This window comes from Sciurus carolinensis, chromosome 3 (assembly GCF_902686445.1).
Source record: "Sciurus carolinensis chromosome 3, mSciCar1.2, whole genome shotgun sequence".
NCBI lineage: Eukaryota > Metazoa > Chordata > Mammalia > Rodentia > Sciuridae > Sciurus > Sciurus carolinensis.
In genome coordinates, this window is record NC_062215.1 from 3,151,033 (window position 1) to 3,175,000 (window position 23,968).

Sequence of the window (23,968 nt, forward strand, 5' to 3'; positions counted from 1 at the left end):
AGGGAGCACATGTCCCCCCGGGCAGCAGGCCTTTGCAAAGGCAGGGAGGGGTCTTCAGGACCTCCTTCAGGATCCTTGAGTGGGAGGCAGAACCTTCTGGTTGTTGATGCTCCCAGCAATGGCCATCACCGGGGCTTGGAGGGGGCTCTGCCTCCAGGGACCCAGGCTGGGATGGGAGAGCTTTGAAGCTGGGAAACCAGGGCTCAGCCCTGCGGGGAGGCTACGCAGGTGGGGCAGCTGCAGAGGACAAGGGAAGGGTCCTCGTGCTGAGGGGGCAGGGCACATCTTGACCAAATCGATGATATCTTGGTGGTGCTGGTTTTACAGCACATTGCTAGTGGGGGACCCCAGGCATCACTTTTACTTCTTACCACTGCATGTGCATCTACACCATCTGGACATAAAATTATCCATCTTTTCAAATTAGGTAGGTTAAAAAAGAAAAAACCCCACCTGAAGGGCATTCTGAGGCCTGAGGTTTAAGTGCGCCACGCCCAGGGGTGTCTCATTCTGGACCTGGATTCCCAGTGCGCCCCCGCCCGGCACCACCTCCTGCTCTGAGGAGTGGCCCCGCTGAGGGAGCCCAATCTAGGGACCTGGAAAATGCTTCTGAAAGTACAATGTGGATACCACCAGGGATTCTGGAAAATCTCTGCTCAACCGAAAGTCACCATCCCTGAGGGCTCTGGGACAGGACAAGACTAACCAGGCCTTGCTCTCTCCCTCTGCAGGGTAATCAGGACGCCACGGCTCCGCCTGAAGCGATGGCCCAGCCCTATCCCCCTGCCCAGTACCCTCCTCCTCCGCAGAACGGCATCCCCGCTGAGTACGCCCCGCCCCCGCCGCACCCCACGCAGGACTACTCGGGCCAGACCCCAGTGCCCCCAGAGCATGGCATGACCCTGTACACACCAGCACAGACCCACCCAGAGCAGCCGGGCACAGAGGCCAGCACACAGCCCATCGCTGGGACCCAGACAGTGCCGGTAAGGGGCCTCTGCCACTCTGGGGCCCAGCCCAGGAGCTGCAGGAGGGGTGCCCCCAAAAGAGGTGGCTCAGGAGGGCCTGAGACAAGCAGGTTGGTGGGGGCTAGGAGGGTCCTCTTGTGCAGAGTGGCCCCTGGAACGGGGGTCCTCATCCCAGCAATGGTACTCCCAGTCCGGACCTCCCAATCATCAGCTGACACCAGGGAGCATGTGGTAAGCAGACGCCGTGGAGGGACAGTGGCACCCCCTGCCCACCTCCAGCTGCCGGGCTCACCTGGGAGGTGGGAAGCCTGTCCTCGGCTATCAGCGCCCTCTTAATGGAAAGCCAGGGAGACGGTGGGGGCTGGAGGCCTGGGCCCGCAGGGTCTCAGGGGCACGCCGGCGTGGGGGGCGGCGGCGCTGTCTGGCTCACAGGCCCTCCTATCATTTCTAATCACTTGTAATCTACCTGCTTGGCTGCCCGCCAATCAGATAGCTTCAATTATGTGGTTGTAATGCAGCTCCAGCAGAAGTGCTGACCCTGCACTTCCCAGATTTCCTGATGGAGCAGGAGCTGGGGAGGAGCAGTCGCCCACCCGCCCCCCGTGGGCTCCCCAGCCAGGCAGCCCCGCCCGAGGCCAGGCCCATGCCAGGCCCCGCGGCTGCATCCTTCCTGGCCTTCGGCACTGTGTTCTCCTGGGCCTCTCTCCGCCCCGGCTCTGGGGCTCTGGGTTCACCCAGCCGTCCCTGCTGGCTCCCGCCCAACGCTGGCCCTGAGCTGGCGGGCCCGGGCAGGAGCCAGCACACTCCGCTCCCGGAGCAGAGTGGCACCACCCTGGCGCTCTGACGGCCCCCAGCTGCACTCCTCGGCCCGTCCCCCTCTCGGGCTGGCTCCCAGGATGGTGACCCTGCCCTGCCCTCATGGCCTCCGGTGTCACCCAAGCGCTCAGCCCACTCAGCTGCCCCCTCGGTTGTCTGGCCTTTCTGTCCCTCCCCAGCATCCTGGTGCCAAATCCTCCCACAGACTCCGCAGAGTTCCTCCAGCCATGAGCCACAGGCACAAAAGGCCAGAGCCCTAGGGTTGTAGGACTGGGTGCCAAACCATACCTCCTGAGATGCCCTGGCACTGATTCATCCAACCCACCATCTACACATGCTCAGGAAAGAGAGATGGCCCCCAGAGCCAGAGAGGTTCACCGTGAACAAATCATGGCCAGTGGCCCAGCTTTCTTCTGATGGACTACAGCAGACAAGGCCTAACCGACCAAATCTCCGATGCCCTCCTAATGAACAGATGGGAGCCTCTCATGGTGAGCCACAGGGCCATGCCCAGAAGAAAGCAGGAGGAGACAGGAGGCGTTACGGATGACACAAAGTGGGGACCAAGGGCTCACAACTGAGCAACCGGCAGGAGCCCTGCGGCCTCTGGACAGCCCAGGGCCACCAGCAGACACTGCCACCAGGACCTGTGTCAAATTCTCCTGTTATTCCACACTCACCCAGACATTTGCTGAGGCCAGCCCTGCCCAGGTCCAGGGGTGACACAGAAGACCTGTTGGGACCCCTGAAGCTGATGGGTGTGTGGACACAGTGGCTCTCACAGCGTGCACACACCTCTCCTGCCCACTCCTCCATGCCAGCACCCCAAAGATATCACAGCGCTGTGGCTCAGAAAAGGCTTTCCTAGGATTTCTGGACCCACGAGGCTCCTCTTCCTCCTCCCTCAGGAGGGTTTCCTGCTGGGAATTGGAGGGATCCCTGTTCCAGAAAACTCAGGGCCCTTCTGGACACCTCCACCACCCATGAGAGAGGCATCCCCAGGCTAATCCCATGGGGAGGGGCAGAGGCCAGGAACCCCATCTGCTGACCAGCTGTGATTGCCAGCAGCCATGGCCCTAAGTGTCCCCAAGGCAGAGCTCGTGCTGATTTCCAAAGTCTCAGAGTGGGTCCAACTTCCCCCAGAGGCTTCCCAGCTGTGGTCCTGCCCTGGGACAGCTCCCATCTCTGCAAGGAGCCCTCTGCTGTGATGGAGCCCTGCTCCCTTCCTGGGATGGAAAGCTGTCTGTCTGGAAGTCTCGCATGCCGGAGCGCCTGTGCCTGGATTTGCCTCTCACACACATCAGGCATCATGGTGCTCTGGACAAAGGGCAGCATGGGGTGCAGATGGTGCTGCAGAGGGACCTGGGGACCTTACGTTACTGGTCTGCATGGCAGGTGGGGACAGCTGCCCTCCAGGATTCACTCACTCATTCATTCATTCACTCAAGGTCATGTGAGAGTGCCAGGATGAGGAGTTGGGGGGTCACCCCCACCCTGGGTTCAAGGGAACCTCGGCACGTAAGAGAGACTGATGTGCAGATAGAAAATGCTGGAAGAGTGCGCCTGCACCAGAGGGCAGCTTCCTGAGACGCAGCCGGGTGGAGGACGGTGGGTGATGGGGGTCACTTCCCTCCCCCGGGAGCTGCGGCCTCAGGTCCCTGCCTTCTCCACTCTCAGGGCAGGGGGGACTCCGGTAGGGGTATGGCATTAGAAAGGCAGAAGGGAAGAGGAGTCGGCCCCCAGGCCACCCGAGGCCACTCTGCAGGCTGCAGGGGGCGGGGGCGGGTGAGGCAGCCATCACCACGGTGCTGCAAGGGCGGTGACCGGCAGAGGCACTGAGAAGAGAGTGTCGCTCAAAGTCCACGCAGGAGCACGCGGCTCTGCAGGAGCAGGGGCTGCCCCGCACCCGGGTTCCGAAGAAGGTGCTCCTAGCAGGCAGCTGGAGGCCACAGGTGGAGAACCCCTCCGCCTCAGCCGCCTCAGCCGACCGGAGACCCACCAGGGGGAGCCAGGCCGGCCACCGGAGCCGATGGCTGGGTTGTTGACAATTGCCCAGGAGGTCCTTGGAGGAGCAGGATGAGCAGAGATGTCGCTGCAGAGGAAGAGTTCCAAGAGCCGGTTCATCTTGTGCCGCGTCAGCACAGCTTGGCTCTGTCCCAGTGACGGCCGCCCAGTCCTGCCTACGGCCTCCCTTCTCTCTCTGTGCCGAGCTCTGTGAGGCCCAGGCCGAGGAGCTGCAGACTCCTCAGAGTGCGGGAGATACACCGGATGGTGTCCAGACCCCGCCCTGGCCCCCAGGAGCTGACTCGGGTGGAGGGAAGCAGGAGGCAGAAGGCTCCATGATTGTTGGGATGAGACCCAGCGATGAAGCCACCCTGAAGCAAAGCCACCAGGATGCCTGGGGGCGGGAAAGGGCACTGCCGTTGTCTCCTTTCTCCCTACATTTGAGAACTGGAAGCAAAGATTGCTTTAAAACAGGTGGGGGGAGCCCCTCGGAAAGCGGCAGGGGAGGAGGCGCCTGAACCGCTGGGATAAGTGGTGGGCAGGCCTCCATCCGCGCAGGGCTGGCGGTGTGCATTACGCCCCGGGCTTTCTCAGCACATCTCACGATTTTACAGTCACTGAACCCATTTATCTGCCTCTGTCCACAGCTAAGCTAAGGACGGGGGGCAGAGAGGCTCTTCCTGAGCCCTGGCCCCTCGTGGCTCATACCACGCATGTCCCTCACCCCTTTTCTCTAGGGCCTTTGGGGTGGGATGTGGTGGTTTGGAACCCCAGACACCCCAACTTCATCAGCACCAGTCCCAGGTCCCCTCCCCACTTCTGGAGGGATTCCTAGGCTCCTCCTGGTATCCACATGGCCGCGCTGACCAATGCCCTCTGCTGGTCCAAGGCCAGCATTGCATGTCCCTAGCCAGGCTGGATTCCACCTGTACCAGCTGAGGAAGTCACTGTGCATGGCATGCAGGGGAGGGGAGCATTCCATGACAGGCCCCTGAGTGAGACTCAGGCCTAGGCAGGGACCTCGGGGTGCTTCAGCAGGGTTGCTTAGATCAGAGGTGCACCCCGCTTTGACTCTAGCACAGGCCTTCTTTCTGCAGCAAGGCCTGAGACTGAGGGCAGGGGCACGGAACTGGGAATCTGGGTGACACCCTTTCCAAGCCCCCAGGAGGAGCCCCTGTGTGCCCTGTGGAGCCAGAGCCTGCTGCCCCGCATTGCCCAGCAGAAGCGGGGATCCGATACCAGCCAGGCCAGCAGTCTCTAGAGGCTTAACCCACCAACCAGCTGTTCTGCCACCGAAGGCGTCCTACCCAAGTGCAGCCCCCATAGATGAGCTCCTGGACTGACCCTTGGTGAACCCCAAGGAACAGCTTGCCAAAGCCTGAGGTCCCACCCACTCCGAGAACCTGACCACGCGCCCCTTCAGGGACACTAGGGAGGCCCAGCCACACCTACAGCTCCACACTGGGCACACGTAGGGCTCAGAGAACATGCTTTTGTCAGCACTGGCCAGACACACTAGGGTAGCCCACGGGGGCACGCGGCAGTCCAGGTGAGCATGAGGACCAGGGTACGGGCTGGTGGCACTGGACCAGGGGCGTCTGGCTGCAGCCACTTGACCTGCACGTGTGCCCTGTGCTCATCTCCAGCCACGGAGGCCCCCTGTGTCGAGGGCACCATGTGCTCCACACCCCTTCAGGCCTCCCCATCCGTCACCAGGGCCCTCTGCAGCTTAGGAAGTGCTGGCTCCTGGTCACCTAAGGCCTCCAGCTGCCCTAAAGCCTGGTCAGAGACCCTGCTGAGCTCAGGCGTGTGAGGGAGTGACCCACCCTTCAGAAAGGGGGACAGAGAAAGCCAGATGGCCACTCCAATCAGTCGGAGGCAGGCCTCTCTCCCCTTAACGGTCGTGTGGCTGGGGGAGACTCCACCCTGCTGGGCTCCGTTCCTCCAAGTGCCGTATAAGGCCCCACTCACCAGCCCGCTCAGGAGGATGCAGCCTGTGCTCGCCCGCAGTGGACGCCCTCCTGAAGTGGCCTAAGCAAACCAGTGCTTCCTGGAGACCCTGGGATCCCTCTCTGGGTGTCTCTGGCCAGTTTTTCTCCTCAGCTGCCAGGTTGGCTGCCTCTGCTCCTCGGGCCACATGGGAGACCATGGCCACCAGCACCTCCGTTGGCCCCAACAGGCCTCCCCGCATCCTCCATCTGTGCTCCACAGAGGCTCAGGGTGGCTGGAGCCAGACGCCCCCACCCCCAGTGCCATCAGCCAGTACCCTGTCCCAGAAGCAGGCCAGAGACGAGGACTCAGGTGCAAGCGGTGTGTTTGGGAGGTGACTCCCTCAAAATCATGACCCCCAGCAGGGAGTTAAGACAGGAAGGGAAGCGAGCCGACAGAGGGTGGGCCTCGGCCTGCTGTCCCTGTGACGGCCAGCACTGTGGACACTAGCACTGCAGTGCTGCCCACCATCTGGCCCATAAACCCAGCAGAGCGAGGCGTGGGACAGGCTGGCAGTCTCTAGCAGGACCTGAGTTTACTGGCTGCCTTGGTCAGCCATCCACGCAGCCGGCTGGTCCTGACGAAGCCCAGGCCCAGCACTGAGTCAGGCTGGAGGCCAGCCTCATGGCGAGCTCATGGGCCACACACCAGGTGCCCACAGGGCCTCTCACGCTGCCTCGGGACGCCTGGGCTTCTCACTGGGAACTGTGAGGGGAGGGCTGGAGCACGGGCAGCTTGTTTTCTGAAGCCCAATCCCTTCAGAGCTCCTGTGCTGACCAGCACTTAGGCCTGAACTAGGACCAAGTGTCTGGGGCTGACTTTGCTGTCAGGCCTTCATTTGGGTTCCTAGAGGGACCCCAAGAGTCCTGAGTGGCAGTAGCAGGGCTAGAATAAGAAGGAGCCACTGCAGGAGATGGCCATGAGAGGCATCTGACAGATGTGTATGCCCAGAGTTCTGGTCCTGAAATCTATCTGGCTCTGACACCAGAATGTCCTTGAGAGCAGCAGTGGTCAGTGGGACTGAGTGGCCACTGAGGCCGCTGATGAGCTCACAACAGACTGGGCTAAGGAGGCCTTGCCCTGGGGTGGCGGAGGGAGCCGGCCTCACCTGTGCAGCTTGGACAAAGGCTTGGAGGTGGGACCTCGGAGACGGGGATGCAGGCGCTGCGGAGACTGCCTGCCGGATTCTCCCGCTGGCCTGGGCCCAGGCATGGAGAGCGTGCCGCAGAGGGGTGGGCAGGCCCTGACGGTCTGAAGGCGCCTCCACAGCCCGGTCCTCTCCTGCAGCAGACAGACGAGGCGGCACAGACCGACAGCCAGCCACTGCACCCCTCCGACCCCACAGAGAAGCAGCAACCCAAGAGGCTACATGTCTCCAACATCCCTTTCCGGTTCAGGGACCCCGACCTGCGGCAAATGTTCGGGGTGAGTGTGCCAGAGCCCATCTACCCTCCCAGCCTGCACTCAGCCCAGGTGCCAAAGCAGCCAGGTGGAGAGGTCCCCAGATTCCTTCCCGAACCTATGGGGCAGCGCAGGAAGAGGAACCCAAGCTCAGGGTAGAGGCTCTTTTGTGACTACCCCTGTCCCCATTCCTCACCAGAAATCTGCCTTCCACCCCATGACACCTGTCCTCAGGAACGTCCTAGGGTCCTTACTCTCCTGTTACTGCCATCAGACTCCTGTCCCCTGGCACATGGCACCTGCAGGGCAGCCCAGCCTCTGGCCTCCCACAGCAGCGGCCCCTGGCAAGGCCTCCTCTGGGTGCTCCCTCTCTCTGAGCCTGTCAGGCAAATGGGAGGTGCCCCCAGAGCAGCTCAGGATGGTCAAAGCCCAGCCCCCAGCCCGGGCCACCCCAGAAGTCCACTCCCCTTCCTCCTTGAGTTGGAGCCCAGACTTGCTAAGAGCTAAAATGACTTAGAATTGTGGGTGACAAGCACCCTGTCTCCTTCCAACCTTGGGACCTGGGACCCTACAGACTTCAGAGCCTGAGCCTGAGTCTGGCAGCTGACAGTACCAAGCTCTCACCAGCCCAGGCCCTTGGCTGGCATCTGCTTTCTAGGTCCCTTTGGTGGGGGGACAACGTACTCCATTTTTCAGAACCTGACAGATTGGGGATTTGCTGCTGCTGGCTCCCTGGGCCTCAGAGGCTCTTCTCCTGCCTCTGGGGGTCCTCAAGATGAAGGGGAACCCCCGTCAGTTGCCGGCACAGGCTGCGGGTTGGGTCCCTGAGGACCTGGTGGGTGTTATTCAGGGACCTGGCTCACAGGTTCATGGCATCCTGTGCCAGTGAGAGAGACGGTGCCCACAGGGACTTCAGGCTGGCGATGTACAGGAAGGGGCAGCCAGTGTCCTGGCCTGACTGCAGTGTGTCCTACACAGGGGCCTGGGCTCTGCACCTGACGTAGCCTGGCCCTGAGCCCCCCTCCTCCCTCTGCCCTCCTCCCTCACCTTCCCCTCGTCAGCCTCCTCCTCCTCCACTATCCCTTCCCCCATCCTCCCCACCTCCGGGAAGCCTGGGGATCCCTTTCCCATCCAAGAGTCCCGTTCCCGGACCCAGCTCATGCCCCCCTCTGCCCCCCACATCCTTGTGGAGAGGCCTCGGTGAACCTTTACCCTTTATCACGAGTGAGGGACGGCAGCGCTGCCTTGGGCGCCTCCCCACGTGGCCAAGTCCCCGAGCACCCTGGTGATACAGCACCCACCCCATCCCCAGTCCAGCCTGCAGATGGGGCCCGTGTCCTGCACTGTCCCCGAAGAGGAAGACCAGGCCTCCAGGAGAAGGTGGGGGTGTCCCTGCCAGCCCTGCTGTGGAGGTGGAGGGGCCCCGGGGCTCTGGTTTCCCAGCCTGGGGCGTCTCAGGCGCGGAGTAGACTGGCTGCCGTCTTAACCGCCTCTCCTGTCTCCCGCCCTCCCCTCTGCTTCTATCTCTGCAGCAATTCGGGAAAATTCTAGACGTGGAGATCATTTTTAACGAGCGGGGCTCCAAGGTGGGTGCCACGCAGAGGCCGCCACCATTACCGCGCCGGCTGTAGGTCCCGCCAGGCTAACTGTGAAATGTGCGTTTCCTTCCTGGAGAGCTTCGCGCCCGAGGACGCTGAGCCACCCGGGTGCTTTTCTCCCCGCCCCGCCCTGCCCCCAGCTGTCTGTGTTGTTGCTGCCGCTGCCTTTTCTCTCTCAGCTGCCAGGATGTCTTGCCTGCACCCCAGCGCCCCACCCTGGGCCTGGGTCCCCACCCCCCCACCACTCACCCCGAGGGCCGCAGGCCTGCCCTTGGTGTTGGCCTGGAGGCTTGGGGAAGGGGCCTCAGGGTGGGCAGGCCGGGAGGGTGCCCAGCAAAGACAAGCCCTGTCGCCCTCCAGGCTCCTAGGGCAGAGGCGGTGGGCTGCTTCCCCTGTGTGTCCTGAAGCCCAGCCTTGGCCCCCGCTGAGGCGGGTCAGGGGCCGGCCTGGCCCCTGGCCAGGTTCACATCTCTTGGAGCAACGCCCTCTCCCCTTGGAGGCGGCAGGTGTCAGCTCCAGGTGGGCTCAGGCCGGGCCAGCAGCTGCCCCCGCCCAGGGCCCACACTCCCTGTGCATCCCGCGGTGGCACCAGGACAGACCTCTGGGCTGCCCGAGGCTCTGGGCTCTCCGACTCGCCCCTCCCCCGTGCCCTCCCCCTCCCGCTCCTCCTTCCCCCTTTTTCTCATCCTGTCTTCTCTCGTGTCTGTCCTCCTCTGCTCACAGGGTTTTGGGTTTGTAACTTTTGAAACTAGCTCAGATGCTGACCGAGCCCGGGAGAAGCTGAATGGGACGATCGTAGAGGGACGAAAAATTGAGGTGCTCAGATAAGTGTGCTGCGCCAGGGAGGTCGCTCCGGGGCCCCGCCAGCCCGCCGCGGGCCGCCCTGCAGAACCCGCCCGGGTCCTCTGCGGCAGGCGCCAGGGCCAGAGCCCCATCACTGGCTTCTGGCTACGCCCACCACCTCGGCCTCAGGCTCCCAAGGTCCCTCCTTCCCCCACCTCCTTCCACTCCGGGAAGAGCCCTGTGACAAGGAGCCCCAGAAACTGTCTTGGAGGCTTAGCAGCTTCAAGGAGAGTGGCCTGCCCGTCTGTCCCCACTGACGGGGGGCTGGCTCCACTGAGGAGCTAAATCCAGATCCTTTTCGGGGGCAGCAGAGCCTCTGCCCACCCGCCACACCGCGCAGTGCCCTGCACTGTGCCCCCCGGGTCCCTCAGCCTTCACTCCCAGCTCCTGCTGGGTACAGGCAGAGGCAGCAGCAAGTGACCGAAGAGCAGCCTGGGCCTCCCAGCCCCACCCTTGCTGCCCCCTTCCCCTGCCTCAGTGCGGAGGCTCTGGTGGTCCAGAGCTGGATTCCAGAGAGGCAGGGCCTCCAGGAGAGGCTGGAGGCTGGAGGTAGCTAAAGAGGAGCCCATGGGCAAGAGGTGGGAGGTTTTAGAAGCCATAGGTATTCAGAGGGCACTGACCAGTGCAGTGCCCAGTGGGCTCGGGAGCCACAGCCCCAGGCCCTGTCGGCTCACACCAGGGATGTGGGAGGAGGCCGGGAGGCCTGAGGCATTCTGTGGGCACCGCCTGCCCTTTCCTTCCTCCTTTCGACACAGGTTCCACGGTTCACTTTGTCCCCCTGGGTAGTCTGACAGAACCCAGCCCTGGGTGCCCTCCTGTCCACAGCCCCTACCTGCCTTGCTCACCATGTGCACACAGACCCCAGCAGAAAACTCTGGGCTGCACAGACCAGTTGAGGACCCTGACCTGAGGGGGAGGGGTGGTCCTTCCGGGGCTAGGGAGTGACCATCAGACCTGGGAGGGCCTCAGCAGCTACCAGGGAGAAATGTCCTGGAGCCACTAATGGCTCCAAGGAGCACTTTGTAGGGTTGGCAGTGAGCATCTCCAGCAGTCTTGGGTTGCCAGAGAGGCCGGACTCCTTATTGGAATGGCCGGTGAAGAGCAGGAGGTAGCAGGTCCTGGGCCAGGGGTCTTGGGCCAGGCCAGGTGGCAGCCTGGGTGCCCTGGGGCCGCCCTCCCAGCCTCCAGCCCTCTCCCCAGAGACCATGGGGAAGCAGAAGCAGAATGGGCAGGACTGGGGTGGACAGTGGGCCTGCAAAGAGGCTAACACTCCCTTACCTGCTCTCTCCCTCTCTGGACAGGTCAATAATGCCACAGCCAGAGTCATGACTAACAAGAAGACTGGGAATCCCTACACCAACGGTAAGGGGCTCAGGGCCCCTGGCAGGCTACAGGGGCCGGGACAGAGGCCCTAGGGGAGCTGAGACTGCTGCAGGCCAGCTCTCCTGGGTGCTGTCCTCCACCGCTGGTGTCCCAGCTGTCCTGCTTCTATCCAGTTAGAAGGAGTAGTCAGCTGAGGAAGGAGTTCTGGGGTGACCACCTCTACCCATGCATCAGTGCCTGGGCGTCCCAGAGGCCATGTGCACAGACTTCAAGCACAGTGGAGTCGCTGGGGCTTCCTGGACGGTTGCATGTGTTCTCCCAGCTCATGTTGGAAGGATTCCTGGCCAGAATGCACACGCTCAGGAAGAACTGGAAGGCAGGCTGGGGCACCTTAGACAAGCTTCTAGACCTCTCTGAACTGCAGTCTCCTCATCTGCAATGCAGAAATAGTGATTTCCACTACTCAGGGCTGTTACAAATGGCAAACAGCGTCTCTAAGTGTGGCTGAGGACCCTGAGGCAGCGGTGCTCCATGCTATGGAAGGAGCTGTGCCCCTGGGGCCTCGGAAGCACGGAGGCACAGGGTGATCCCCGCTGGCCATGTGCCTGTGTACCTGGCTGCAGCAGGGTGCTGGGTTCCTCTGAACACGGGCTGATGTTAAGCGCTGGCCGTGGAAACGCTCGGAGGGAGCCCTGGTGGCCGCTGCATGCCTTGTTCCACAACGTGAGGGGACTACTTCGCAGCCACACGTCAGGGCCTTTCCTAGGTCCTGCTGCCCGTCAGGGAGCAGCTCCTGTAGTCAGACAGTGTGATGCTTCCTGTGGACAAGACAGGTCTCCCTGCAAGCCCCGACCCCTGTGGGGACAGGGCGCACCACATCACACCCCACACTCCTGTCCTCATGTGCTCAGTCTCACATGGAGTCAGGTGGCCAACCTACACAGAAAGCCTTCCCTGGGACCATGGGCCAATCCGCTGTGTGTGTCAGATCCTGGAGTAGGAGAGGGGCTCTGGCCAGGCCCAATTTAGAGTTGAATATTGTGTCCCCCGTCCTAGATTTTTTTTTTTTTTTTTTTTTTTTTTTTCCGTTACTGGGGATTGAACCCAGGGCCTTGTCGTCCTAGATTTTTTGAAGACCCAAATCTCAAATTCTTTTGGAAACCTTGCAGTGCCCCAGCTTTAATGGTGCCCATAGTACCTCGTGCTGTGACTTCTGTGGTCTGGTGCTAGGTAGGGGGAATAAAATGCTGACACTTAGTCCAGTGGACAGGAAGTAGGATTTATTAGTGGGCGTGATCAGTGGGCAGCACAATAGCAGCCCTCATGTATGAGGCCCCACATTTGTTTAAGGGCCCAGGACTAGGGGTGTAGCTGACCCCACCACCATCTGGGATGATTTGCTTCTCAACCACCACATCTCCAAATCCATCCACTTTAAACCTGGTAAAGCTCCACTTCTTTGCAGTGTGGATCTCAAAGAACTTGAGAGAATTTGAACTTGGCCCTACATAGGGCCTCAATCACATGCCCCTTGTTCTGCAGCTTGGTGCAGATGAACCTGGTGACTCGGTCAAAGTCAATGCTAGACACTTGCCTCGAGGCTTCCCAAAGGCACCCCAGATAACTGGCTGAAGCTCAGACTGGGTACCTGGACAGCCGGAGCACAAGGGCAAAGACAAGGGCACGCCCTGGAAAGTCCATCTCCAAGGTCCCTTAGGCTAGCCATCCAAGCAACAGCTGCATGTGTTACCAAGGAGGCTCCTATTTGCAGCCATTGCACACTGGGTCCCACAAGGAAAGGAGCCCCGCTGACTTAATTGGCTGCAGAGAGCAGTAGACATGTTCACAGGGTTAGGCTGATCAGCAGGGAGCTGTGACCCCACTGGAACCACTGCCCACTCTTCACCAAGAGCCTGCCACTGCTTCCTGGGCAACACCAGATGCTGGGGAGTGAGGAGGGCAGAGTGGGATTCAGCCCCAACCAGGTACACCAGTTCCCACGGGCCTGTCACCAATGCTGGCCAGCTGTTGGGAAATGGAAAGCGGCAGAATCCTTTGTGTCCCTGTGCTGCAAGGGCAGTCTCGCTCAAATGCCCTCACAGAGCTGGACAAGCATCCCAGGGCTGCAGGGGGACGGTCCTGGCTCTCTGCAGGCTGGCCCAGAGTAGTCTGAGCATGCTTACCACTCGGCACACTCTGAAGTTCATGGGGGAGGGCAGAGTTCCCACTGCAGACAGCAGACACACCAGCTTTGACCGGTGTTCCTATTTACAGTAGAAATAGGCCACCTCGGTGGGTCTCAGGCTGCCTCTGTGAGTTGTGGGGTTCCAGACTAAAGTGGGGTCAGCAGAGAGAGATGGAGGTACCTGGACAGCTGGAACTGACAGGGGTGCCCAGGAAGCCAGAGTAATAGGTCAGGGCTCCTGGAGCAGATGTTCAGCCTCAGGGTCTCACTTACCATGGATGGACCCAGAAGAGCCTCTGGGCAGAACCTGGGAAGGTGCACCTGGGTCAGCCTTGGGGCTTACTGCATCATGGTTGTTTTACTAAGGAAAGTCCACTCTTGAGGCCAGGGTTTTCTGAGATGGAAGGGTTCTCCCCTTCCAACCTTTGATTTATGGAATATTCCAGAGTCCCAGCCCTGACATTCAGACTAGGTGGAGAGATGGTGGACTGGGGACGGCAGGCAGCTCAGTCTCATGGAGGGGGTGGAGAGGGGTCCCTGGATGTCTCCCATCTACCTGCCCTGTGGTGAAGCTGTCAGAATCAGTGAGGAGCACTCACATGCATCCACGTGGAGAGGAGCCCACTGCCACCCTCTCCGGGACGCACCTCACCAGCTGGCTGGTAGGCTTAGATCCCTTCTGTCCCTCCTCACTTAGTGCAGAGGGCCAAGGACCTGAGCCTGCAGAACATGTAGCACAGATAAGTCTTGGGTGAGCTGAGGCTGGGCCTGGCCCTATCCAATGCCTGTGCTGGTGCTGCTCAGAGCCCACTTGTTTCCACCCCCAGTGGCCTCCAGGTGGAGTCAGGTCTCCACCTGTGCCTTGGTCCTCCATGAGGTCCTCTGTGAGAGGAAGACTGGCCCACTTCCAAAAGGGAGAGGCTGGCATGCAGGTTCCAGCTGGGGACCCTGGGAGAGGCCAAGCCTGCAGGTCTGGCTTGACCATGCTTCTCCTTCATGACCAATCTTCCTGCACCTCCCTAAGCCTCCATTTCTTCCACCTCGCTGATGGTAAGGACCCCTTGGGTTAGGATGCTCAGTGTGGCACACGAGGTGCGCAGGAACTGCAGACGTCCAGGCCAATGGCCCCCACCTCCCCTCCTTCAGGGGTCCTGCTGCCAACAGGAGGGTAAGAGGACAGAGTGCAGGACTCAGCACTGGAAAAGGGAACTCGGAGCAGGAGGGAGGTTGGGGGCAGGCGGTGGGGGAAGAGCCCCCAGGACAGAATCTCTCATTGCAGCCATTGCCCTCCACTCTCCCTTGTACCGCAGGCTTCTGGGGCTGGTGTCCTGGGTGGGGATGCGCAATGTGGGAAGAACCCAGGTGAACCCGCCAGGAGGGAAGCGGCCCATTGTTCCAACCGCTTGTGGGCAGAGGTGCGCGGGTGGGTGTCAGGACTCCTCTGCCCACCCGCGGGCAGAGGGAGAGCCCGGGCCAGCCGTCGGGACGTCCCCGCGACTCTCGGCCCTTTGGTAGACTTACGAACAGACTTAGGAAGACAGTGACGGGTCTGTTTCTGTTCCAGGCTGGAAGCTCAACCCGGTGGTAGGCGCAGTCTACGGACCTGAGTTCTATGCAGGTAAAGGCGGGGGGAGAGGCGGGGCCCGGAGGCCTCGTCGGAGGGCGGGCCGGGGCGGAGCCGGGAGCAGGTGCGCCTTCCCTCTCCCACTCTTGTCTCGCGCCCCTTTCCTGCAGTGACGGGCTTCCCCTACCCCACCACGGGCACAGCCGTTGCCTACCGGGGCGCGCACCTACGGGGCCGGGGCAGGGCCGTGTATAACACGTTTCGGGCTGCGCCGCCTCCGCCCCCAATCCCGACTTACGGAGCGTGAGTACCTGGAGGGGGAGGCTGGAGACCGGCCCGGGGGCGTGGCGGGGGCGGCCCTGTGCGGCGGGGGCGGGGCGCGGGGCATCTCCGCAGCCTTCTCAGAACTGGGGATGCGGGCTGGCGGGAGCCCCAGGAGGTAGCCCGGCTACCGCCAGCATCACCAGTACCCCACCTCCACCACGGGGATACCGCCAAGGGTCACTGGCATTTTGGGGACACTTAGCGACGGGACCCGGTCCGGACGGCTTCAGGGGGGAGTTGTGAGCCCTTGGGTCCGGCGAGGCGCTTCTTGGAGCCCTCGCTGGTCCTTCCCCGCTGAAGGACTGCCTGGGGGATGGTGGGGAGGGCAGGTAGGACTGGGCCCACGGGCCCCTGGGTTTTTGGGAGAAAGGAGCTGACCAGCAAGGGTGTTACTCTATTGTTATACCAAACAGGGCACTGGAGCAAACGCTTGTTAAAATGCCAGTCCCGTGGGCGGGGCTGGCACCGTGCCCCCTCCCTCCTCAGCAGACACCGGAGCCGGCCTACCCCACCTCTCCAGCGTTCCCACCACTCTCTTGTCCGTTTGCTTCCAGGGTCGTGTATCAGGATGGATTTTATGGTGCTGAGATTTATGTAAGTGCAGCCCTGGACGGGAGGCGGGCGTAGGCTGTTCTGTTTGTCTCTGTGAGCAGTGTATCCCCTCTGGTGGCCCCACTTCTCCTGCCCCCCTCCCATTCTTGAGACCCAGAGGATAAGGGCACTGGTCTGTAGAACCTGGCATCCCTGGGGAGCCCCATTGGGCCCCGTGTGGGTTGTCACTGTGCATCCCAGCAGCCCTATAAGCGGAAGGCTTTTTGTCTGTTTGGCAAGGACTGGGATGGGGTGGCAGCAGCAGCTCTCCAGGTCTAAGCTCACGTGGTCAGTGAGTGAGTCCCTCCTGGAGGCCCGAAGAGGCCAGGAAGCAAGGCCCCAAGGTGCCTGTGTTCTCGAGCCTATACCCCCTTGGGATCCTGTGGATCCTCTCTCCCTTCTTGGGGCTGCACATACTGCTTCCTCTGGCTCAGAGCCCTTGTATCTGGCCCTGCCTCTGCCCTGGGTAGTCATCCATAGTTGAGTTACCTGTTCATCTGAGCCCAAGATATCTCTGAATTAATGCCTTCTTGGACCCTTTGTCCTTGTCCCTTCCTAGTGTCCAGGTTAGCATCCAGGGTTCTCTTCTCAGCACTCAAGTCAGGAGGTGGCCTGTTGGCAGGTCTGCAGGCACCTACAGGTGTGCCATAGGCCAGCACATGGCCAGAAGCAAAATCGGTGCCCACTAGTGTGCCGAACGCACTTGCGGGTGTGAGAACAAATAAAAGCATGGATGGGTGCATGGCATGAACAGGTAACCCTGCTTCATCTGGAACCATCCACTTGGCAGTCCTCAGATCTCCATTAGACCAGAAGCCAGGTGCCCAGGTCGGGCCACCTACACTACCCCAAGCCAAGGTGGAAGTCGAAAGACTGGGGACTGACGAGGTCCACAGCCCACCCACGGGCCCAGCCCCACAGGTCTGTGTCAGCCCCAGTCTCCCTGATGAGCCCCACTAAGGGCACCTGCCATCTCTTCCTCCTTCCTCCCCGCAGGGAGGCTACGCAGCCTACAGATATGCTCAGCCAGCAGCAGCAGCAGCCTACAGTGACAGGTGAGGCTGGGGGCAGCCATGGGGAGGAGACAGGGCAGGGTGCCTGGAAGGCTGGGCCCGGACACACAGGGAGCCTTGGCACCACTCAGGGCCTGGGGTGCTTGTGCCTGGTGGGTGCAGGGTCTAGACAGGAGAGCAGGTCCCAGTGTGGTTTAGAGACCCTGGAGCCAGTGAACCCCTGACCTCAGTCACTTCCTATTTGTAAACCCCCAGTTCCCAGACAGCAGTTAAATCTCAGGTAGCAGATTCCCATCCCTGAGGTCTATAACCCCACCAGCCAGCTCGAGGCCCCAGTGAGGAGGATTATTTGTAGCCTCAGATTGGCCCCTGGAGACAGCCCTGGTCCTCATCAGCACTTCCAGGACTGAAGCTCTAGCTCAGAGAAGAAAAGCCCCCGCCCCATCCTCCATGGAATGGGGTGAGGTCAGGGTGGGCAGTGTGCACCAGCTGAGAGCAGCCTGCCCGCTGTGGGCATGCCGGGAAGGAAGGCTGTAGGTGCCAGGCTTTGTTCCAGGGGGCAGGCCTGCTTCCCCCATGGAGCAGCTGCGCCCAGAGCCTCTTCCCCTGGTCGCAGCCTGAGGCTGCAGAGTTCTTGAGGGGCCCTGCAGGAGCACTGCATCAGGGGCTGCCGTCCCTCTGTCCACACACCCGCTCTGACCTGGGGCAGCCTGGCCCTCCTTGCAGCATGACGTGCAGTGCCCCGTGGCTCAGCCTGTCCCAGAAGAAGCTAAGAAGATAAATGGGGTAGAGGAAGGTCACCTGGGGACACACTGCTGGGCGGCAGTGACTCTGGTCCCCTAGGTCCCTCTCTCCTCTGGAACCCTTTCCCAGCACTTAGTTCCTGTCCTTTTTGGGGACGGAGTCTATTTTCCTTCCAGACAAGCTCAGTGAGGACTCTTCCTCTGCTCCAGGTAGCTCTAAGTAGGACACTGCCCCTTGTCAGGTCAGCACACACTGAGTGTATTGAAGGGTGTCCTGTTGGGTTCCAGAAACTTCCTTCCAAACAGAGAGGAAGGATGATCTGTGAGGGTCTTGGGACGGAAGGGGAGCCTTGTGGCTGGGACCCAGAGGTCCATTCAGTTCTGGCTTGGAGGTGGTGGGAGGCCTGCTGCCCCTCACCCGCCCATCCCCTGCCCCTTCTCCCTGTGGTGCTCTCCCCTAGTTACGGCAGAGTCTACGCAGCTGCTGACCCCTACCATCACACCATTGGCCCTGCAGCGACCTACAGCATCGGAACCATGGTAAGAAGTCCGGGTCCACCTGGCCCTTGGCACCAGTAATGGCGAGGAGGGCACATCGCTGTGGCCAGGGGGGTGGGGCAGGGCTCTCAGGAGAAAGGCCAAGACCTCCAGCCAGTGCCCCATCCTGCTGACCTTGGAAGGACCACAGCATGGACTTGAGTTGGGGTGGGAGAAGGCTTGCCCCTTGGCACCCTGTCTCAGTTGAGGGGAGGCAGGTCTGACCAGATGGGAAGCATCCCAACGGACTTGAGCCCTGTAACAAAGGCGTGTCAAGGCCCCTCCATTCCCACCACCAGGGACACCGAAGAAACCCGTTCACAGTCCCTGCCCTTCCTGCAGCGGCTCCAGAGGTGGGGCTGCTTCCGTGGGTGCAGCCCGGCTTCCCCTCTGTGGCGTGTGTGAGCCCAGCCCACTCCTCCAGCTCACAGGGGAAGGGGACCAAAGACACCCACTGTTCCTCACCAGGCCCTCCTCCTGGACACTCGAGGGCTGCGGGGCTCCTGGGGAAATGGAGCCTGCTTCCCAGAGGCCTCATCCCTGAGGGGTGGCGAAGGCAGTGGTGGGTGGACACCTGCTGCCGCCAGAGGCATGTGGCCAGCGTGTCTGTGTGTGTGTGTGTGTGTGTGTGTGGCCAGCTGTCCCCGTGTGGTCCAGCTCCCTCTGTGCCCCAAATCCGCTTCCAGTGCACACCCCCCTGCTGTGCCCACCCAGCCCCGGGCGGGTGCTGACGTCTGTCTGTAGCTAGCTTGGCAACCAGCATCAAAGATGAAAACATCTTGGGGGGAGTCAGGAGGGAGGCCGTCCAGAGGCAAGGTGAACTCTGTCCCCACCTCCCTTGGTTTTGATCACTCCCTCCAGTTTTTGTTTTGTCTTTTTTTTTAATTTTAACAAACATCAGACATCTGAGCAGCCGAGGAGGGCAGGCTCTGGAGGGGCTGCCCCAGCCCCTGGACAAGGCCCGGCCTGTGGCTGCAGCCCTTAGCTAAATGCGTTCACTAATTCTCAGAGGGCTCTTCTTGTGTTTTCACTTTTTACTTCTGAGATTTTCTACTTTTCTCCCAGTTTTTCTTCTCTCATATTTGCCGTTTTCTTCCCTTTTCTGGCAAAACTGGTGGGTGGGGTGGGGGGGCCTGGGAGAGCAAGGGCAGGAGCCCCCAAGACCAGTCCTCCCTGGCAGGACACAGCACAGTCCAGCAGACCCCCATGACCTTGCCAGCTCCCAGAGACCCTCTGGAGCTGGGCCAGCAGGAAACCCAGTCCGGAGCCCTGAGAAGTGGGGCTCACGCTGGGACCTCCCTCTGCCTTGGGACAAGGAGGTGCCAGAGAAGTGGCCCCGAAGTGGTTCAGAAGTGTGAGCCTGGAGCACCTCTCCTGGCCCCAGCCACTACCACCCAGGACCTGGCCCCTGGCCCCTGCCCCCTGTTGCCATGACAACCCAACACCCACTCTTCCCAAGGAAAACTAAAAGGGGGAAAGAAAATGGGATTTAGCGACTTCTCTTTTTGTTTTTCCTTATTTTTTTTCTTTTTGCTTTTTCTCCCCTTACCAAAAGACGGTACTGATTGGCTGTTTTTCATCTTTGATGTTGCAGGCTAGCCTCTGCCGAGGAGGGTACAGCCGCTTCACCCCCTACTAGCAAGAGACCCGCCCCTAACAGCATTCACACTACTGCCTATTCCAAACCAAACCCTACAGCCCACACACCAGGCACAGCCACCAGGAGGACAGTGCGCCCCTCCCGGTCAGCGACTGCGCCGCTGGCCCTCCGCGACTCTAAAGCCCATAGATTTTACCTCCAGCCAGCTGGGCTCCCCACCCCGCCCATGACGGTGTGTGTGTCTTTGACCTGGTTTTCCGTATGTCTGAACCTTGGTTCCTATCTTGACTTTGTTGATGTTGTGCTGCCCAAGCCACTGCAGGTACAGTATGCACACGGCGGGGGCCAGGCTGGGGAGCACAGGCAGCCCCACCACTAGCAGTAGCACCCCCGGACTGCTCAGGCAGCCCCCCTCCACAGAGCTCCGGACACACCGGGTCAGGCCTCCCCGCAGCTGCCAAGCCAGCCCCCTGCACAGCCAGCCTCCCCCAGGATCTCCCGGCTCCTGCCGCCTACACCCTCCCTGCCCCCACTCACTGAAGCTGATGTTTCTAATTAAATTTCTAATGATGACATCGTCACAGCACATTGCTCCGTGTGCAGGCTACCTACACCACACCACACCCGGGACTCCTCAGTGCTGCCCTGAGGAATGGAGATGTAGAGTACTGTCCCCACCCCCAGGCCCAGGGCCGCCTTCCACTGAGCCCGGAGGCCTCCAGGCCTGGTGCCTGGGATAGAGCAGGTCCCCTGCCCTGCTCCATAGGTGGCGCTTTAGCGCTGCAGTGGGCCGGTCGGCTGGCTCTGAGTGTCTGTCCCTGAGCTGCGGCACCATCCGCAGGCCCCCACGTGCTCTTGTATCAGGGTCCATCCAGAGGGGAGGTCCCACCAGAGGCAGGCAAGGAGCACAGTGGCCCCTCCACAGGCCTCCCGGCCACACCAGCTCACTAGGACTGTGTGCATGGCTCTGTGGCCTGTAGGGACCCATCTCGCCCCCTGCAGGGTGTCCTGGGGATGCAGGCTGGGCCTGGGGTCAGGCAGAGAGAGTCTAGGGAGCTGGGTAGAGGTGGCCCAGACAGGAGAGGGCTGTGCCAGGCGTTGGCCCCAGGCCACATGTCTGCACCTCCCAGGAGGGAGCAGCGCCTCCCTCTGGACATGCCGGGCTGCAGGGCTGCCAGGATGCGGGGCTCACCTGGCCCTCTCCGAGGGGCACCCTGCCCCACTCTCCTCCCACTCTGCCTTCCCACCCAGGTGCCCTTGCGCTGCCTCCGCCCGCTCCATCACACCTGCTGTGGCCAGTGCCCTGCCTGGCAGCCAGGCCTGGCCTGGGCCTCCACGTCACAGCTCCCAGGCTGCGCCTCCCCTCCCACAGCCCTGTCCTGGTCCCCGCACACCCACCAGCAGCCCGCCCCACCCCAGGAGAAGCCTGCTTAGGTCTAGCGTGCAGGAGGGTGGGGGCCGGGCGGGTGCTGGGCCTCCAGCCTGGCTGCTCCTGAGAAACCCAAGTGCCGCCTTTCTGTTTCTGTTGTAGTGAAACCTCCACCGTTTCCTTCTCGGACCATGAAGGGCAAAAACAAAAAAACAAAAAAAATCACAAAACAAAAAACAAAACAAAAAAAGATGTTAAGATCCAAGCAACAAAAAAACCAACCAAACCCAGAGGCATCCAGCCGAGTCCAAGTCCTCGTCTGTCGCACACCGCACCGAGGGAGCACGGCCCGCGGGGGCACGTGGAGAGCGGCCCTGCCCGGCTGGCAGCGCTGTGGGGACGCGCCCTTCCCGGCGGGCGCAGGGGCAGAGCTGGAGGGGAAGGGGTCTGATGGCGGCCCCGGGGGCTCTAGCCAGTCTTCCTTCCCCGGCTCCTGCTCCCCAGGCAGTGGGCTCAGCGGTGGAGCAGGCCTGGCCTGAGCAGGAAGAGCAGCAGCAGGACGCCACCTGTGGCCAGCTGTGCCCTGGAGAGGCTGGGTGCGGTGCAGGGAGGGGCCGGTGGCTTGTCATCCCTGGGGCTCCAGCATGGCCCCATTGCCTGCGTTGCTCCCCTCAGGCCCTGCGGTGCCATCCGTGTCCTTAGCTGTCCAACCAGCAGCCCTGGGGTCCAACTCGAACGCAAAGGGCTGATGTGGCTCCAGAACTCTGGGGTGCCCCCTCCCCCCCACGTGAGGGCGCTTCCAGCCGCAGAGCAGAGCAGAGCAGGGGAAGCTGGCCGGCCAGGAGCCACTCCGCAGTGTGGACTGGTGGGCCCTGAGGCAAAGCACTGGCACCTAGTGGCCATCTCTGTCCCTTCTTGGAGGGGCGGGCCCAGGCCTGTGGGACTGAGGCCAACCTAGGATGCCTGTTGGAACCCAGCCCTCCCCACATCCTCCCCTGCTAGGGAGTTGAGGGGCAAGGGCAGGCCAGCACCCAGCTGTGCCTCGAGGTTGGGAGTCACGGAGCTAGGTGCTAGGGTACGATGGACAAGCCCACAGAAGAGGGAGAGATGCGGGAGGCCTGAGCTGGCCCTGCACAGGGAGGCCAGCTGGGCCACAGTCCCTCCATGCTCCTGGCAGGCGTGGAATGGGAGGCAGGTAGTGGAGAGAGCAGGTGACAGGTGGCAGTAAGGAGCCCCAGCAAGGCAGGGATGGCTGGAGTAGGGAAGCAGCAAAAAATCACACATGGGCTCCCCACACGGCTCCACTGTCTCATGAAACTTCAAAAATAAAGATGACACCTCACTTTCTATTCAGCGTCAGTACCGAAGCTCTGGGACGGACCCTCCTTTTCTATTCCTGTTGTGCACAGCCCGCCCTCGGCTCCGCCCTCCGCAGAGCCCCTGTCCTCGGCTGTTCTGGACCCTTTTCTCGCAGCAGCTCAGACCCTCTCGCCCCAGGCCCCCACCCCAGGCCTGCAGCCGAGCCCCAGGCTTCCTTTCTTACCATTCTGTATGCTTCCAAGGTGTGACCATTCAAATTAACAGTATTATTATTATTAAGATTATTAATAAAGATTTCTTTCTGCAAGCCAGGACAGCTCTTTCTGATTTGACAGCTTGGAGCACAGGGTGGGAGCACACAGGACTGGGGTGCAGGCTGCACCCAGAATAGGCACCTTTTTCCCCACCAGGAGGCAATAAGGAGGGAAAAGACCCTCTGGGCAAGGATTTTAAAGTCCCAACCCTCTTCTCCCAGGCTGTCCATCTGCATCCTAACAGGGACAGACTGGACAGGGAAAGGCCTCCCACAGGTGCCAGGGGAGGGTGGCGTGGTCTCCTCTCTCCTGGGCCAGCATGACCTTGCTGGGGCGGAATGCAGCCTAGAGATGGGAGGGTCAGGCTGGGCACACCTGCAGCTGTGGCGGTCAGCTGATGCAGGGAGGCAGAGCTGGGGGTGGACACAGGGCCACTGCAAAGGCATCTGCAGCTGATGACCCGGCAGGACTCTGGAGAATCCAGCCTCCCTGGCGTGGTCAGCCCTGCACTTTGGCCCCTGGGGAGCGGCCACCCTCCTCCAGCCCCCAGGCTGAGCCCCCACTCCTGCAAGGGCGGTCAAAGGCAGGCGAGAATGGAGAATGGAAGGGAAGCTGCAGAATCCAAACCAGGAGCTTACGCGCCATGGGCTGGAGCCAGGGAAGGAGCCAGATCTCACCACAACGCGATTTCTCATTTTTCATCACATTGGATAATTTATTTCAGAGTGATTACACCCACCAGAGGGGCCTGGGCTTAAATGCCGGCAGATTAATTTTCCTGCATAGAGGTCCATCTTGTCGGGACCGGGACAGTACTCCTGGGGAGTGGGGTTGCGTGGTTCTGCCACGTGCCATGCTCTGCTAACCCCCTCACTTCTAATTGCTTGCTCACCAGACTGTGAGAAAATAATTGCCACTATAAATTTTCCCTTCTTCTCCACATAAAATATTTGGAGGAACCAGCACTTTAAAAAAAGCCAGACCTCAGGAAACGAGGGACGCAGGGCACTAATGCTGCTGGGCTTCAGGCAGTCAGCCTGCCCTGCACCCACTGACTCCTCCTCTGGGCACAGGGGCTGAGGCCAGGTCCCCTGGGGGCAAAATGGGGGAACTGAATTGCTTCAGGGCCCCGGAGAAACTGCAGATCCAAAGCAGAGAAAGTGGAGAGCAGAGCACGGGGCGGCTGGGGCAGCGGCAGCCTGGCGCCCTGTCCCCAGAACGGTCCACCCAAGCAGTCCAGAACACAGGAGGGCCAGTGCTGTTGACCTCAGTTTTGGATCGGTCAGCAGAGACATGGCTCTGCCCTGAGTCCTGGGCGCTCACTTGTCCATGTGACAGCTGGTTGGCCCTTGGGAGACGTGGAAGAACCTTCCTAGTCAAGAAGGAGCACTGAACTGCTCCCCTCCAGAGAGGCACAGAGGACCAGGGAACACAGGGAGGGGCAGGGGCGGAGCTTAGCCGCTGCAGGAGAGGCCCTGCCCGCCAGGCTTAGTCTGCTGTGGAGCACCCAGTCAGCCAGTCCCTAC

The 23,968-nt window shown here is 61.3% G+C and overlaps 2 protein-coding genes and 1 non-coding gene across 11 annotated transcripts in view; 1 reads left to right on the forward strand and 2 right to left on the reverse strand.

Moving 5' to 3' along the window:
- Rbfox3 (RNA binding fox-1 homolog 3) overlaps positions 1-22,497 on the forward strand; it is a 393,803-nt gene extending 371,306 nt beyond the window's left edge. For 4 of the 8 annotated variants that reach the window (XM_047544867.1, XM_047544869.1, XM_047544868.1 and 1 more), the window contains exons 5-15: positions 732-986; positions 7,065-7,202; positions 8,711-8,764; positions 9,500-9,592; positions 10,921-10,981; positions 14,692-14,745; positions 14,862-14,994; positions 15,429-15,609; positions 16,603-16,661; positions 17,824-17,902; positions 19,494-21,012. In XM_047544867.1, the coding sequence (XP_047400823.1) occupies positions 765-986; positions 7,065-7,202; positions 8,711-8,764; positions 9,500-9,592; positions 10,921-10,981; positions 14,692-14,745; positions 14,862-14,994; positions 15,429-15,609; positions 16,603-16,661; positions 17,824-17,902; positions 19,494-19,538 (1,119 nt within the window). In that variant the 5' untranslated portion in view covers positions 732-764 and the 3' untranslated portion in view covers positions 19,539-21,012. The other 4 variants (XM_047544871.1, XM_047544874.1, XM_047544872.1 and 1 more) reach the window with 4 other exon arrangements.
- Positions 12,638-12,769, reverse strand: LOC124981527 (small nucleolar RNA SNORA70). The gene has a single exon (XR_007108038.1). It is a non-coding gene; the product is annotated as a small nucleolar RNA SNORA70 (small nucleolar RNA).
- A 655-nt stretch (positions 22,498-23,152) lies between the features above and the next one.
- Positions 23,153-23,968, reverse strand: part of Engase (endo-beta-N-acetylglucosaminidase) — an 11,145-nt gene continuing 10,329 nt past the window's right edge. For both annotated transcript variants that reach the window (XM_047547578.1, XM_047547577.1), the window contains exon 14: positions 23,153-23,968. This exon is cut by the window's right edge and continues 1,380 nt beyond it. The gene's annotated coding sequence lies outside the window, so the exon portion shown is untranslated.